The sequence below is a fragment of the Rhinopithecus bieti genome, unplaced genomic scaffold (genome assembly GCF_001698545.2).
Source record: "Rhinopithecus bieti isolate Rb0 unplaced genomic scaffold, ASM169854v2 scaffold_574, whole genome shotgun sequence".
NCBI lineage: Eukaryota > Metazoa > Chordata > Mammalia > Primates > Cercopithecidae > Rhinopithecus > Rhinopithecus bieti.
In genome coordinates, this window is record NW_016803605.1 from 4,801,869 (window position 1) to 4,817,610 (window position 15,742).

General features: G+C 47.2%; 2 protein-coding genes across 3 annotated transcripts in view; one reads left to right on the forward strand and one right to left on the reverse strand.

Annotated features, from left to right (window-relative positions):
- Window positions 1-8,887, reverse strand: part of GTF2H3 (general transcription factor IIH subunit 3) — a 32,332-nt gene extending 23,445 nt beyond the window's left edge. The window contains exons 1-2 of one of the 2 annotated variants that reach the window (XM_017889797.1): window positions 8,754-8,887; window positions 1,945-2,024 (exon numbers count right to left, since the gene is read on the reverse strand). In XM_017889797.1, the coding sequence (XP_017745286.1) occupies window positions 1,945-2,024; window positions 8,754-8,766 (93 nt within the window). In that variant the 5' untranslated portion in view covers window positions 8,767-8,887. The remainder of the gene's footprint in view (window positions 1-1,944; window positions 2,025-8,753) is intronic. The other variant, XM_017889807.1, reaches the window with a different exon arrangement.
- Window positions 8,850-15,742, forward strand: part of EIF2B1 (eukaryotic translation initiation factor 2B subunit alpha) — a 14,876-nt gene continuing 7,983 nt past the window's right edge. Inside the window, exons 1-6 of the mRNA XM_017889814.1 lie at window positions 8,850-9,081; window positions 9,921-10,022; window positions 11,503-11,639; window positions 11,751-11,867; window positions 14,719-14,831; window positions 15,393-15,461. Coding sequence (XP_017745303.1) covers window positions 9,069-9,081; window positions 9,921-10,022; window positions 11,503-11,639; window positions 11,751-11,867; window positions 14,719-14,831; window positions 15,393-15,461 — 551 coding nt within the window. The 5' untranslated portion in view covers window positions 8,850-9,068. The remainder of the gene's footprint in view (window positions 9,082-9,920; window positions 10,023-11,502; window positions 11,640-11,750; window positions 11,868-14,718; window positions 14,832-15,392; window positions 15,462-15,742) is intronic.

The window sequence follows — 15,742 nt, forward strand, 5'->3', positions numbered from 1 at the left end:
GCTCTGTCGCCCAGGCTGGAGTGCAGTGGCCGGATCTCAGCTCACTGCAAGCTCCGCCTCCCGGGTTTACGCCATTCTCCTGCCTCAGCCTCCCGAGTAGCTGGGACTACAGGCGCCAGCCACCTCGCCTGGCTAGCTTTTTTGTATTTTTTAGTAGAGACGGGGTTTCACCGTGTTAGCCAGGATGGTCTCGAACTCCTGACCTCGTGATTCGCCCGTCTCGGCCTCCCAAAGTGCTGGGATTACAGGCTTGAGCCACCGCGCCCGGCCATGTGATCTTTTTTGGAAATAGAATCACAAGTAAGAAGAGATCGACCAGACGCAGTGGCTCATGCCTGTAATCCCAACACTTTGGGAGGTTGAGGTGGGCAGATCACGAGGTCAAGAGATCGAGACCAGCCTGGCCAACATGGTAAAACCCCATCTCTATCAAAAATACAAAAATTAGCTGGGTGTAGTGGTGCATGCCTGTAGTCCCAGCTACTCGGAAGGCTGAGGCAGGAAAATCACTTTAACCCAGGAGGCAGAGGTTTCAGTGAGCCAAGATCACGCCATTGCACTCCAGCCTGGACAACAAGAGCAGAACTCCATCTCAGTTGCTTGAATTCAGGCGGCAGAGGCTGCAGTGAACCGAGATCACGCCATAGGACTCTAGCTCTGGGTGACAGAGTAAGACTCCATCTCAGGAAAAATAAATAAATTAATTAATAAATTAATTAATTCAATGTTTGATAGCATAGTAGGGTGACTATACTTAAAAATTATGTAATGGGCTGGCATGGTGGCTCACGCCTGTAATCCCAGCACTGTGGGAGGCCGAAGTGGTGGGATTATAGGACTATTTGGGAGAACTGCTTGAAGCCAAGAGTTCAAGACCAGCCTGGGCAACATGGTGAGAACTCGTTTCAACAAAAAATACAAACATTAGCCAGACATGGTGGTGTGCACCTGTAGTACCAGCTACTCTGGAGGCTGAGGCCAAAGGACTGCTTTAGCCCAGGAATGTGAGGCTGCAATGGGCTATGGTGGCACCACTGCACTCCAGCCTGGGCAACAGAGTGAGACATTTGTCTTAAAAAAAAAAAAAAGGAAAATTATTGATACAGGCAGCAACTTGGATGGATCTCAAGGGCAGTATGTTGGGTAAACAAAAGCCAAACTCACAGATTACCAACTGTATGATCTATATACAAAATAAAATTATAGAAATGGAGATCCGATTAGTATATTCGTGTTTACTAGGCGTTAGGGATGGGGACTAGGAAGGTTCTGTAACACTATAGAAGGGGCTCCTTTGTAATAAAGCAACAGTTCCATATCCTGATGGTGGAGCTGATGAACACACCCATTGATGAATGTGGTGAAACTGCACAGAACCACACACACATGCACGCACGCATACACACAAATGAGCGCATGCAAAACCTGCAATCTGATTAGGTCCGTAGATTGCACTGACAGTTCCAGAACTATACTATGGTTATGTAAGATGTCACCACTGAAAGAACTTCAGTGATGGGCACACAGGACCTCTCTGTACCTTTTCTGGCTTCCTATGTCTATGTTATTGAAAAATAAAATATTTCAAAATAGAAAGTATTTTTTAAGACCACATATTATATGGAATCAATACATGAAATGTCCAGAAAAGGGAATTTAGAGATAGAGGGCAGATCAGTGGTTGCTTGCAGCTTGGAGATAGAAGCAGGGATTGACTGCAAACAGGTACGACGGAACGTCATGCAGTAAAAGAAATGTTCTAAAGCAGAAGTGTGGGGCTGGTTACACGACTTCGCAAATTTCCTTAAAAAAAAATCACTGAATTGTACAGTGGCCGAATATTACAGTATGTAAATTATACTTTAATAAAGCCATTTTTTAAAAAAGCAATATAAACACTCAGTTAAAGGAGAATTCTCCACAGGCCTCCTCAAGCAGTCTTACCTGAGATTCCTTTAATGCTTGCTTTCCCCACCAAATTGGGTTGGCATCAACTACAATAACCAGAAGATTCAATTCATCTTCTGAAAATATTAACAAGAAATAAAATTTAAAACATCAGCTTCATAAAAATGAATCAAAGCTAACATTCCGAATGCATAAATTAAATCCAGAGCACCACTATAAGCCTTTAAATGTTTATCACCTTCTAATTATGAGATTAACAAAAGACCCAGTTAAAGCTTTAAAGCGGGGTCGGGCGCGGTGGCTCACGCCTGTAATCCCAACACTTTGAGAGGCCGAGGCAGTCAGATCACAAGGTCAGGAGATCGAGACCATCCTGGCTAACACGGTGAAACCCCATCTCTACTAAAAACACAAAAAATTAGCCAGGCATGCTGGTGGGTGCCTGTAGTCCCAGCTACTCGGCAGGCTGAGGCAGGAGAATGGCGTGAACCCAGGAGGTGGAGCTTGCAGTGAGCCGAGGTCGTGCCACTGCACTCCAGCCTGGGCTGGGCGACAGAGCAAGACTCTGTCTCAAAAAAAAAAAAATTTTAAAGCACAGTGAGCCCTTAGCAAGCTCTTGTCTACGTCCTGAACCACTATATCTCTAACGCACTAAATGTAAACCCCGTGAGGGTGGGAATTTTTGTCTTTTTGTTCACTGCTTATCCTCACTCCTACCACACTGCCTAGCACATTGCAGCTGCTCAATAAATACCTACTGAACAAGGACCAGGTGTGGTGGCACAGGCCTGTAGTCCCAGCACTTTGGGAGGCCAAAACAAGCAAATGGCTTGAGCTCAGAAGTTCGAGACCAGCCTGGGCAACATGGCAAAACCCTTTCTCTACTAAAAATACAAAAATTAGAGCCGGGCGTGGTGGCTCATGCCTGTAATCCCAGCACTTTGGGAGGCCGAGGCGGGTGGATCACTTGAGGTCATGAGTTCAAGACCAGCCTGGCCAACTTGGTGAGAAACCCCATCTTTACTAAAAAATACAAAAAAAAAAAAAAAAAAATAGCTGGGCTTGGTGGCAAGCGCCTGTTAACTCCAACTACTCAGGAGGCTGAGGCAGGAGAATCACTTGAACCTGGGAGGTGGAGGCTGCAGTGAGCCAAGATTGCACCACTGCACTCCAGCCTGGGTGACAGAGCAAGACTTCATCTTGGGGGAAAAAAAAATAGCCAGGCGTGGTGGCACATGCCTGTAGTCCCAGCTACTCAGGAGGCTGAGGTGGGAGGATCGCTTGAGATCAGGAAGTCGAGGCTACAGTGAGCCATGTTCCTGCCAATGCACTCCAGCCTGGGAGACAGAATGAGACTCCGTCTGAAAAACAAACAACAACAACAACACCAACACCTGCTGCATTCTGAATGCCTGGTCAAGGACAGAAGGCCCTGGTTAACCAGTAGTAGGAATTCCAGTGGTAGAATTTCAGGAGCAAAAAATTAAAGGGAGGCTTAGATGTCAATTTGGCCCATACCCATCAAACCATGTAGCAGCAAGGCCAATTGTAATTAAGAGTCACTTTTCAGGCCAGGCGCGGTGGCTCACGCCTGTAATCCCGGCACTTTGGAAGGCCAAGGCCGGCGGATCACAAGGTCAGGAGATCGAGACCACCCTGGTGAACACGGTGAAACCCCGTTTCTACCACAAATACAAAAAAATTAGCCGGGCATGGTGGCGGGCGCCTGTAGTCCCAGCTTCTCGGGAGGCTGAGGCAGAAGAATGGCGTGAACCCTGGAGGCAGCGGAGCTTGCAGTGAGCCGAGATCGCGCCACTGCACTCCAGCCTGGGTGACAGAGCAAGACTCTGTATCAAAAAAAAAAAAAAAAAANTGAATGCCTGGTCAAGGACAGAAGGCCCTGGTTAACCAGTAGTAGGAATTCCAGTGGTAGAATTTCAGGAGCAAAAAATTAAAGGGAGGCTTAGATGTCAATTTGGCCCATACCCATCAAACCATGTAGCAGCAAGGCCAATTGTAATTAAGAGTCACTTTTCAGGCCAGGCGCGGTGGCTCACGCCTGTAATCCCGGCACTTTGGAAGGCCAAGGCCGGCGGATCACAAGGTCAGGAGATCGAGACCACCCTGGTGAACACGGTGAAACCCCGTTTCTACCACAAATACAAAAAAATTAGCCGGGCATGGTGGCGGGCGCCTGTAGTCCCAGCTTCTCGGGAGGCTGAGGCAGAAGAATGGCGTGAACCCTGGAGGCAGCGGAGCTTGCAGTGAGCCGAGATCGCGCCACTGCACTCCAGCCTGGGTGACAGAGCAAGACTCTGTATCAAAAAAAAAAAAAAAAAAGTCACTTTTTAAAAGGTAAAAAAACCAGGCTGGGTGCAGTAGCTTAAGCCTGTAATCCCAGCACTTTGGGAGGCTGAGGTGGGCAGATCACCTGAGGTCAGGAGTTCAAGACCAGCCTGGCGAACATCGCGAAACCCCGTCTCTACTAAAAATACAAAGTATTAGCCAGGCATGATGGCGCATGCCTATAATTCCGGCTACCTGGGAGGCTGAGGCAAGAGAATCGCTTGAACCTGGGAGGCAGAGGTTGCAGTGAGCCAAGATCGCGCCACTGCACTCCAGCCTGGGAGACAGAGTGGGACTCTGTCTCAAAAAAAAAAGTAAAAAAACAGAGAGAAAAGCAATTCCTGCGTCAAAATTTTACCGTTAAGAGGAATTCTATTCTCTAAACTAAACAGGCTACAACATATTAATCATTTGTTTGGATTTTTTTTTTTTTTTGAGACAGAGTCTCACTCTGCCACCCAGGCTGGAGTGTAGTGGCGCGATCTTGGCTCACTGCAAGCTCCCCCTCCCAGGTTCACACCATCCTCCCTGCCTCAGCCTCCCAAGTAGCTGGGACTCCAGGTTTAGCCCACCACCATATCTGGCTAATTTTTTGTATATTTTTCTAGTAGAGATGGGGTTTCACCATGTTAGCCAGGATGGTCTCGATCTCCTGACCTTGTGATCTGCCCGCCTCGGCCTCCCAAAGTGTTAGGATTACAGGCGTGAGCCACCGCACCCGGCCTTTTTGAATTTTTTTTTTAAGAGATGGGGGTCTCGATAAACTGCCCAGGCTGGTCTTGAAATCCTGGGCTTGCGATTCTCCTGCGTCCACCTCCCCAGTAGAGTAAGGACTACACACATGCGCCACCCCAAACACATTAGTCCTTCAACAACAGTGTTAAGATGTTGGCCGGGCGCGGTGGCTCAAGCCTGTAATCCCAGCACTTTGGGAGGCCGAGACGGGCGGATCACGAGGTCAGGAGATTGAGACCATCCTAGCTAACATGGTGAAACCCCGTCTCTACTAAAATACAAAAAAACTAGCCGGGCGAAGTGGCGGGCGCCTGTAGTCCCAGCTACTCGGGAGGCTGAGGCAGGAGAATGGCGTAAACCCGGGAGGCGGAGCTTGCAGTGAGCTGAGATCTGGCCACTGCACTCCAGCTCCAGCGACACAGTGAGACTCTGCCTCAAAAAAAAAAAAAAAAAAAAGATGTTGAGGATACTGGGTCCAACCCCTCAAAGAGACTATACTCCAATTGAGGTGACAGACAGCCATACAAACCTGTGAGTACACACTGTTATGAAAGGCCCAGGACGCTCATTTATTTATTTATGTATTTTTAAACAAATTGTTGAGACAAGATCTCAAGGCTGGAGTACAGTATCACAAATATAGCTCACTGCAGCCTCCAAGTCCTGGGCTCAAGTGATCTTCCTGTCTCAGTCTCCCACATAGCTGGGACAACAGGCGTGCACTACCATATCCAGCTAAATTTTTTTTTTTTTTTGAGGTGGAATTTTGCTCTTGTTGATCAGGATGGAGTGCAATGGTACGATCTCGGCTCACCACAACCTCTGCCTCCCAGCTTCAAGTGATTCTCCTGCCTCCGCCTCCTGAGTAGCCAGGATTACAGGCATGCGCCACCAAGCCTAGCTAATTTTGTAATTTTAGTAGAGATGGGGTTTCTCCACATTGGTCAGGCTGGTCTCGAACTCCCGACCTCAAGTGATCTGCCTGCCTTGGCCTCCCAAAGTGCTAGGATTACAGGTATGAGCTACCGCGCCCAGCCACCCAGCTAATTTTTAAATTTTTGTAGAGATGGGGTCTCATTTTGTTGGCTAGGCTGGTCTCGAACGCTCAAGCGATCCTCCTACCTCGGCCTCCTAAAGTGTTGGGATTACAGGCATGAGCCGCCGTTCCCGGCTCCAAGATGCTCATTTAATAGCAAAGAGCAATAATGCCTTTCCTCCCTCCATACTTTCCTTCCTGCAGTCCTGTCTTCTACATTAGGATAATCTCCACCCTATATTTGATTTCTGTGTATTAAAATCCCAATTACTCCTCAAGGCCCCAAACCAATGAAAACTCTTTCTTCTTCATGACTCACCTACCTCAGAGCAGAAGGAATGCCAGCCTCCTCTACACTAAGCACCAGAATCTGCAATCCCAAAATCCCATTCCATCCTGACAACCACCCAGCAAAGGACATTTTCCTGCCATTTTTGATCAATTATGAGACCACCCCCACCCCATGATTTTTACAACGAACAGTTGTTGACATCTGGATGGTATCCTTATCATTAAGATTAGTGGCATTTTTTCTTTCTTAGTGGTATATTAAATAATGGCACATCTCATAATCAATATTATCTTAGATTAGCTGAAATATGAAATATGGTATTCCTATTCTGCAAATGAAAGTAACGTGTCCTAAGTCACATATGGCCTGCTAACAAGTGGCAAGGCCAAAGCCCTGTTCTAAAGACAGATCTGCTTGACCATAAAGACTGTGGCTCTTCAGTGCCCCACTGCCCACCTCTGACAACCCACAGCTCTCTCTTCTAATGGCACTTAGCACTTACTATTTCATTTTACAGTTAGTTGTGCTTCTGATATCTCTTCCCAGTCCTGCCCACTTAAGACTGTGGACTTCTTAAAAAACAATGGACTTTGCTAATCCTAGGATAAAATAATATGTGTAAATCAGGACTGGTGTAGTGGCTCACGCCTGTAATCCCAACACTTTGGGAGGTCGAGGAAGAAAGATCGCTTCAGCCCAGGAGTTAGAGACCAGCCTGGGCAAAATAGTGAGACCTTGTCTCTCTTTTTTTTTTTTGCGACGGAGTCTTGCTCTGTCGCCCAAGCTGGAGTGCAGTGGCACGATCTCGGCTTACTGCAACCCCCGCCTCCTGGGTTCAGCACTTTCCTGCCTCAGCCTCCCGAGTAGCTGGGATTACAGGCGTGCACCACCTCATCCAGCTAATTTTTTTGTATTTTTAGCAGAGACGGGGTTTCGCCATGTTAGCCAGGCTGGTCTCAAACTCCTGATCTCAAGTGATCCACCCGCCTCAGCCTCCCAAAATGCTGGGATTACAGGCGTGAGCCACTGTGCCCAGCCACCTTTTTTTTTTTAAATAGAAAAACCAAACAAAAAAATGTGTAAATCGCACAACGAAGCACCTAGGACAGAAGCACTTAATACAACTGTGTCTGCCAGACAGAAAAAGTGTTGCCTGTAAAGAAAGGTGTGCATCTATACACGTGCAATGTCCCTGTGAATATCCTTCTTTAGTTCACTACCTCATTTGTAGACATGAGCAATGCCAGGCCTGCCTCCCTCACAGGGTTGTGGTACGGTTTCACATCAATTAAGAGAGGATGGACAATTATTACAGTTCCTGAAACGACTCCCCTATCTCTATTCTTGCTCCCCACAGTCCATTTTCCACACAACAGCCACAGTGATCTTTTAAAATTGCAAACCAGATCATAACACTTCCTAGCTTAAAACTCTACAATGTCTTTGTCTTGCACCTAAAAATAAAGCCTAACTTTTCTATCACGGCCAAAAAGGCCCTGCATGACCTGAAACTGGCTGGTTCTCTGATCTCATCCCTCTAGCCTCCTTTTTCTTCAAGACATCTGACTGTGTATGTGGTAGCTAACTTATGAATGGGTCTCCCCACCATCCTCTGCCTGCAAGCTCTGCATTCCTCCCTTCTCAGTGTAACTTGGTGGCTCAATCTGCCACAGGGCCCTTGCACTTAAAGAGTACACTTCCCCAGAACTTCACACAATCATTCCAGTCGGTTTCACTATCCTGCACTTTTCCTCGGCCCCGATCTAAAACAGTGCCTCCTCAAAGTCACAATGTACTACTGTAACTAGGACCGTGTTATTACATGATCTTCATAGCTCTTTTCAGCCTTTGAAAAGTAATTTATTTTTTAATTTTTTATTGACGCGTTCATGCCGTCACCCACGCTGGGAGCAGTGCTCCGATCGTAGCTCACTGAAGCCTCCAACTCCTGGGCTCAAGTGATTCTCCCGCCTCAGCCTCCCGAGTAGCTGGGACCACAGACACGCGCCCGGCTAATTATTTTATTTTTTTGTAGAGATGGGGTCTGGCTGTGTTGCCCAGGCAGGTCTCGAACTCCCGGCTTCAAGCGATTCTCCCGCCTCGGCCTCCCAAAGTGCTGGGATTACAGGCCTAATCCACCGGGGTGTGACCCGGCCGAAATTATTTTTATTTATTGTCGTCTGTTTCACCCAGTAGACTGTAACCTCCACTAAGGCCCCTGTCTGTCACGATCTCTGCTACAATCCAATAAATAATGCCTGCACACAGGAGGCGATCCAAAAATATTTACTGAATGAATGACTGAATGCCTTGGCTACTCCTCTAAAGACCAAACGGGTTCTATCCAGCCCAAAACACACACTCCATTTGGCCGGTCAAAGCCGGACCGAGCCCGCCGAGCCCCGGAGTCGAAGTCCCGCCCTGCAGGGTCCTCACCGTCTGAAACCATGGCTGTCTCAGCACCTCAGCGAAGAACAAGCGGTGCTCAGGCGAGCGTCTCAAACGCTGCGCAGCCCCACATCCGGCGCCGCCAAGTGACGCACAAGGTGCTTTGACTCATGCCAGCACCCTAAAGCTGCGGAAGTGGAGTGCGGGGGTGCGCCGGATGCGGGGTGCGGAAGTGCGCCGGAAGTGGGGTGCGGAGGTGTGTAGTGCGCTGTCAGACTGGCTGGGAGGCGGCGCGGCCGGCGGACCCGTTCAAGACAGCGCGGGCGGCTCGGGTGCCCTGGGGCTCCGCCGCAGGAGGACGCCATGGACGACAAGGGTAAATCAGGACAGGCCAGGGCTGCTAGGCTACAGCAGAGCCGTTCAGGGGTCCCCTCAACCACTCACATCCAGGCTGAGCTCCCGAAGAGATTTCTTTTGAATTTCAGGCTGCTCCACTGGATGTGTTTCCTCGAGTCACAACTAAATCCCCTGCGCTGCTCTTGTTTTCAGGGATGCGCCCTGACGGTGTTTGCAGGCACCCCTCCCACACATACGCTCCTTCCCGGTGCCCGTCTCCAGAAGGGCCTTCGCAGTTTCGATTTCCTTATATGTGAAATAGGAGTAAGACTCCCTGCCTTGTTGGATCTGTCACTAAAATTAGAATGAATAAGGCATATTTGATGTGCTCATCTAGTATGCTTATTAAGTGAAACACAAGGGCAAACTAATATACTTTTCATGTAAAGAGATAAAGGGGAGTGGGTGGAACTCCATATATATTTGTAACATATATGTGTATGTGAATAGACTTGTATTAGCGTAGACTGTCTGGAGGGGCGCAGGAGAAGTGGGTAAGGTGGTTGACTCTGGGATCCTCTCAGATCTTAGGGCCAAGGACGCTGAAGAGAGAATGACTTTTCATCATCATTTACTCGGGCTTAATTTTTAGGCCTTGCACACCAGTAGCTTTTTCAAAATAAGAAAGAGCTCTTGCAAACAGTAAAGTGGTGTTTTCTCTATTCCCATCAACGTTTATTGCATCCCTGACACCAAATACCCTAAAAAGAAAGTATTTTTTAAATTATTTGCTGCTTAAAGTCAGCAGTCATTAACAAGCTCTCTTGCCTTACATGCTACTAAATGAATTAGATGAATCGCTTTTTTCACTTTTTCCAGAGTTAATTGAATACTTTAAGTCTCAGATGAAAGAAGATCCTGACATGGCCTCAGCAGTGGCTGCCATCCGGACGTTGCTGGAGTTCTTGAAGCGAGATAAAGGTATAGAGAGTCATCTGTTAACACTCTGGGATTTAGGAAAGTCTTTTTTTAAAAAAAGAGACGGAGTCTCCCTCTGTTGCCCAGGCTGGAGTGCAGTGGCACAATCTTGGCTTACTGCAACCTCCGCCTCCTGGGTTCAAGCAATTCTCCTGCCTCAGCCTCCTCAGTAGCTGGGACTATAGGCGCACACTGCCATGCCTGGCTAATTTTTTTGTATTTTAGAGACAGGGTTTGACTATGTTACCCAGGGTGATCTCGAACTCCTGAGCTTAGGCACTCTGCCTGCCTTGGCCTCCCAAAGTGTTAGGATTACAGGCGTGAGCCACCGTGCTCGGCCTTTTTTTTTTTTTTGAGACAGAGTTTTGCTCTTGTCTCCCAGGCTGGAGTGCAATAGCACGATCTCGGCTCACTGCAGCTTCTGCCTCTCAAGTTCAAGTGATTCTCTTGCCTCAGCCTTCCGAGTAGCTGGGATTACAGGCATGCACCATCACACCTGGCAAATTTTTTTATTTTTAGTAGAGACGGGGTTTCACCATGTTGGCCACACTGGTCTTAAATCCTGACCTCAGGTGATCTGTCCGCCTCGCCCTCCCAAACTGCTGGGATTGCAGGCCTGAGCCACTGTGTTTGGCCAGGAAAGTCTTCTCATGACTCTTAGAAATGTAGAAAGTGAGCGATGCATGTTTGCCTGCATAAAGTAGTACAGCTCCAAGCTCAGTTTCTGCCTTCATTTCAGACTTTTCAATCTGGAAAGAGCCCTTACGTTGTCATCAAAAGGATCCCTATCATAAGTGAAATATACTTTGAATCAAGAGTGACTATTTTATATTGTGTTAACCATGGTGCTTAAATTACAGTAGCAGTTCAGCTTTATAAGTGTTTATTAGGCCTCCACCTTGTGCCAGATTCTGTACAGATGTTATAGGGAATGTTCCAGAATAAATTCTGGTATTAGTATTATTTATTGTGATCCCCTAATTCAGCACCCTAAACGTTAGCATCTGGGTATAGCTTGAAATCTTGTATAAGCAAAATAATAATAAGGCCTTTAATCTGAAGGGCAGGCCTAGAGACGCTTGTCTCTAAGGCAACCTCCAGTGTCTTCCCATTGTTCTTAAAATAACATCCAAACAACCTTAGCCTCACCACCTTGCAGAACTCATCTGTCGCTGCTCCTCAATGTGTTTCCATGCCTCAGCCTCCCAAAGTGCTGGGATTACAGGCGTGAGCCACCATGCCTGGCCACCCGGCTTTATTTCTATGTGTGCGTGTTTACTATCCGCTTCCTCTATTAGAATCAAAACTCCATCAGATCGTAACCCTAAGGGCCTGTCTTGTTCACTGATGTATCCCTCTTATCTAGAACAGTGCCTGGTATAGTATGTACCTAGTAAATATTCATTGAATGAATGAATGAATTGAAGACACAGGTCGGGGCTGTGGTCCTAATGTGAACATCGCATTCCTTGGATCATTCCAGGGGAGACAATCCAGGGCCTGAGGGCGAATCTCACCAGTGCCATAGAAACTCTGTGTGGTGTGGACTCCTCCGTGGCAGTGTCCTCTGGCGGGGAGCTCTTCCTCCGCTTCATCAGCCTTACCTCCCTGGAATACTCTGTAAGCACCTGCTGTCCCTGGGGTAACCTTTCTACTTCTCCGTTTAGTGACAGACATTCTCAGCATTACCTGGATCTTCCCTGTCCCCTCAGTTTGCTCTTTTCTTCCTAGGATTACTCCAAATGTAAAAAGATCATGATTGAGCGGGGAGAACTTTTTCTCAGAAGAATATCACTGTCAAGAAACAAAATTGCAGATCTGTGCCATACTTTCATCAAAGATGGAGCGGTGAGTGGATAACCATCATGCGTGGTAAGGAGGAGCAAGGGCTTCGAGTCCGACTGCCTGGGGTAAAATCCAGGCTTTGGCCATTCACTTGCTGTGGAGCCTTGGACAGGTTACTTAACCTCTCTGCACAGCTTTCTCATCTGTTCAATAAGGGTGAGAATAGTACCTACCTCCTGGGTTGTTGTGAGGATTAAATGAGGCAGGACATGTAAGGGGCAAGCGGTGTGAGGGCTTGGTATTGTGTCTGGCACTTAGTAAGTGCTGCGTGAATGTAGATCTTGTTATTAGAGACGGTTGTCACTGTAAACAGGCAGAGAGGGACAGTGGGACAGCATGTGTGATTCTTGATTTAATACAGTGTTTTACCAAAGAAGTATTTTTATGATTGTGTATGTAGTAAATCTGAATTAACACAGAACAGCTCTTGTCACTGGTTAACACTGAGGACTTTCTTAGTGAAGGTTAGCAATAAAGGGAGATTGAGGGAAATTTTCTTTTTAACTTCATTTTAGATGCTATTACGGAGATGTAAAGCTGCTCAGTGTTTATAAGTTAAGTGAGGAAAGACAGGAAGTGCAAGTTGAGCCATCTCCCAGCACGGGTGTAATGAAACTTTCATAATGCCCCTCCCACCAGCATACGTCCTTTTGCCACCTCGGCCTCCCCTGACCGTAAAATTACTTACTTGCATTTTGACTCTTAAATCTTGTCCTCCATTTTATTAGCCCCTTCCCAACCTTTGACATATGTTATTAAATAAATGGCATAATAGATGTGAGTGAAACTTGTACAAAAGCCAGTTGCAAACAAAGCCTTTTTTGGGCAAGTGGAGGCAAGGTTGTGACTTCCTTTCACTGGGGCCTTCTCCTTCCACAGACCTGCTGTGCCATCAGTATTGTGCAGGTGTCGTTTGCTCTAGTGTAGTGTGATACGTGTGTACTTTTCTTGCAGTCACCTACTCAGGACTGATTTAGACAAAATTCATAGCAGAGCTGCTCAGATTTGAAAGTGCAGAGGAGTCAGCTAGGGTCTTATTAAATGCAGATTGGGATTCAGTGGGTTTGGGGTAGGGCCCAAGAAGCTGCCTTTCTAACAGGTTCTCAGGTAAGACCCAGAAAGGAGCTAGAGAGCCGGTTCTGCCCTCTTGTCTTATTTTTTTTTTTTTTTTTTTTTTTTTTTTTTTTTGAGGCGAAGTCTCGCTCTGTCGCCCGGACTGGAGTGCAGTGGCCGGATCTCAGCTCACTGCAAGCTCCGCCTCCCGGGTTTGCGCCATTCTCCCGCCTCAGCCTCCCGAGTAGCCTCTTGTCTTATTCTGTCTTCTGCACTCTTCCATAGAAAAGAGGTTATGGAGGCTGGTCATGGTGGCTTATGCCTGTAATCCCAGCACTTTGGAAAGCCAAGACGGGCAGATTGCTTGAGTCCAGGAGTCCAAGACCAGCCCGGGCAACATGGCAAAACCTCATCTCTACTAAAAATACAGAAACTTAGCCAGGCGTGGTGGCACAATCCTGTGGTCCCAGCTACTCGGGGGGCTGAGGTGGGAGAATCACCTGAACCCAGGAAGTTGAGGCTGCAGTGAGCTGAGATCATACCACTGCACTCCAGCCTGGGCAACAGGAGTGAGATCCTGTCTCACCAAAAAAAAAAAAAGAAAAGAAAAAAGAAAAGACATTATGGGCCCACTACAGTGGCTTATGTGTGTAATCCTAGCCAGAGGTTCGCTTGAGGCCAGGAATTCAACACTAGCCTAAGCAACATAGGGAGAGAGGCCCTATTTCTACAAAAAATAAAATAAATTAGCTAGTCATAGTGCTGTACATCTGTAGTCCCAGCTACTGGGGTGGCTGAGGTGGGAGGATCACTTGAGCCCAGGATGTCAAGGCTACAGTGAGCCATGAACACTCCACTGCACTCCAGCCTGGGCATCAGAGCAAGACCTTGGCTCAAGAAAGAAACTAAAAGAAATTATGTATAAGTATCTACACGTTGCATCCATGCCACAGATAGGTTGTGATTACCCCAAACAGTTTATAAATTCAAAAAAATTAGCCATCATTTCAAAATTGGATTTTTGGCCCCTGTAAGCAAAACCGTCACCTCGTCTGGCAATCATGGGGCCACATGACAACAGCTAGGGCTGAGGAGTCCTGGCCCTCCTTAGCCTTTTCTTTTTGAGACAGGGTCTCACTCTGTTGCCCAGACTAGAGTACACTGGCATGATTATGGCTCACTGCAGCCTCAACCTCCCAGGCTCGAGTGATCCCCCCACCTTAGCCTCCCAAGTAGCTGGGACTATAGGCACATGCCGCTGCATCCAGCTAATTTTTTTTGTTGTTATTTTTTGTAGAGATGGGGTCTTGCCAAGTTGCCCAGACTGGTTTTGAACTCCTGGGCTCAAGCAGTCCTCCAACCTTGGCCTCCCAAAATCCTGGGATTACAGGCGTGAGCCAGCACACCCAGCCTTCCATAGCCTTTTCGCTTTGCTGCTGGCCCCACCCAACCTGCTGCAGTGACTTCTGCTACCTGCCTGGTTCCCGTAGGCCTGAGTGTGCAAACCATGTCTTAGAAATAGGGAAACCAACCCAAGGGAACCTCATGGAGCCTTCAGCTATCCAGGCTTTTGTATCCTTTGGGTAACACTGTGTGGGAGTTCCATTTCTGCACCTGCTATGGGATGTGAGACCTGGCAGAAACTTTTTCAGCTTGAAAATGGGATGGAAACTGTACCATCAGGTCTCCTTTCTGGTTGTGGTTGATTTGTGAGAAAGTGTACAGAGACGCGCCGCAGTGCAGAGGGTGTGAGTGAGCAGCAAGGAGCCTGCCCCTTTGACAAAGCTTTCTTGGTCCACAGACAATATTGACTCACGCCTACTCCAGAGTGGTCCTGAGAGTCCTGGAAGCAGCCGTGGCGGCCAAGAAGCGATTTAGTGTATACGTCACAGAGTCACAGCCTGATTTGTCAGGGCAAGTACCTTTCTGTTCAGTTTGTGCCCAGCCATCATTGTACAGAGCAAACTGCAGATTAGAGTCCAACAGAATCAGAACCAGAATGTGCCCCCAACTTGCCAGCAGTCAGCATTGCCTTTCGTTGTACCTTTTCCTGCCTTTGGAATAAAAATCACTGAATTTGCAGCAGGTCACAGTATAGAATCTAGGGGTTTCACTTAAGTAGTTAACTCTGTGGTAGAGCAGAGATTTATTGATGAAAGATTTTTATGAAGAAATAGGTAACTCACATCTCCCTCTCTCTAGATGATGATAAAAGCAAAACTTCCTCCTTTTTTCCTGAATTTACATCTCTTACCCAGAGTCTCTTAAGCGTATAGTTTTCCAAAAATACTTCTTTCTAAAAAACCCAAATTCTTGTTTCCTTAGTCCAGAGTCTTGGGATCTGCCCCTTAACCCATTAGTATTAATGTGAGTTTCAAGCAAACATCCACTGTCCACACTAAGTGACTCATCATACATCACTGTGGGACTGTCTTGTACTTTCTCTAACATTCTAAAAATGTATGTCATCTTCAGTAAGAAAATGGCTAAAGCCCTCTGCCACCTCAACGTCCCTGTCACTGTGGTGCTAGATGCTGCTGTCGGGTGAGTGCCCATCTTCCCCAGCCATAATCACCTCCCCCACCCCATACTGGCTCACAGCAGGGTTTTCAGATTGAAAGTTTGAGTCCTGTTCATAAAACCACAGCAGGTAGCGTCCTGCTTCTTAATTAATAGCTGCCCTGAACCAGCAAGCTTGTTATGAGGCTGTGATAGCATACAAAGAAGACAGAGCTGTAGCATGTTGGGGAGAGTGGGAGTTGTGTCTATAGCTTTATGGCTGTAAGGGTGAGTGCGTTTTTTTTATTTGTTTTTGTTTTTTTGGG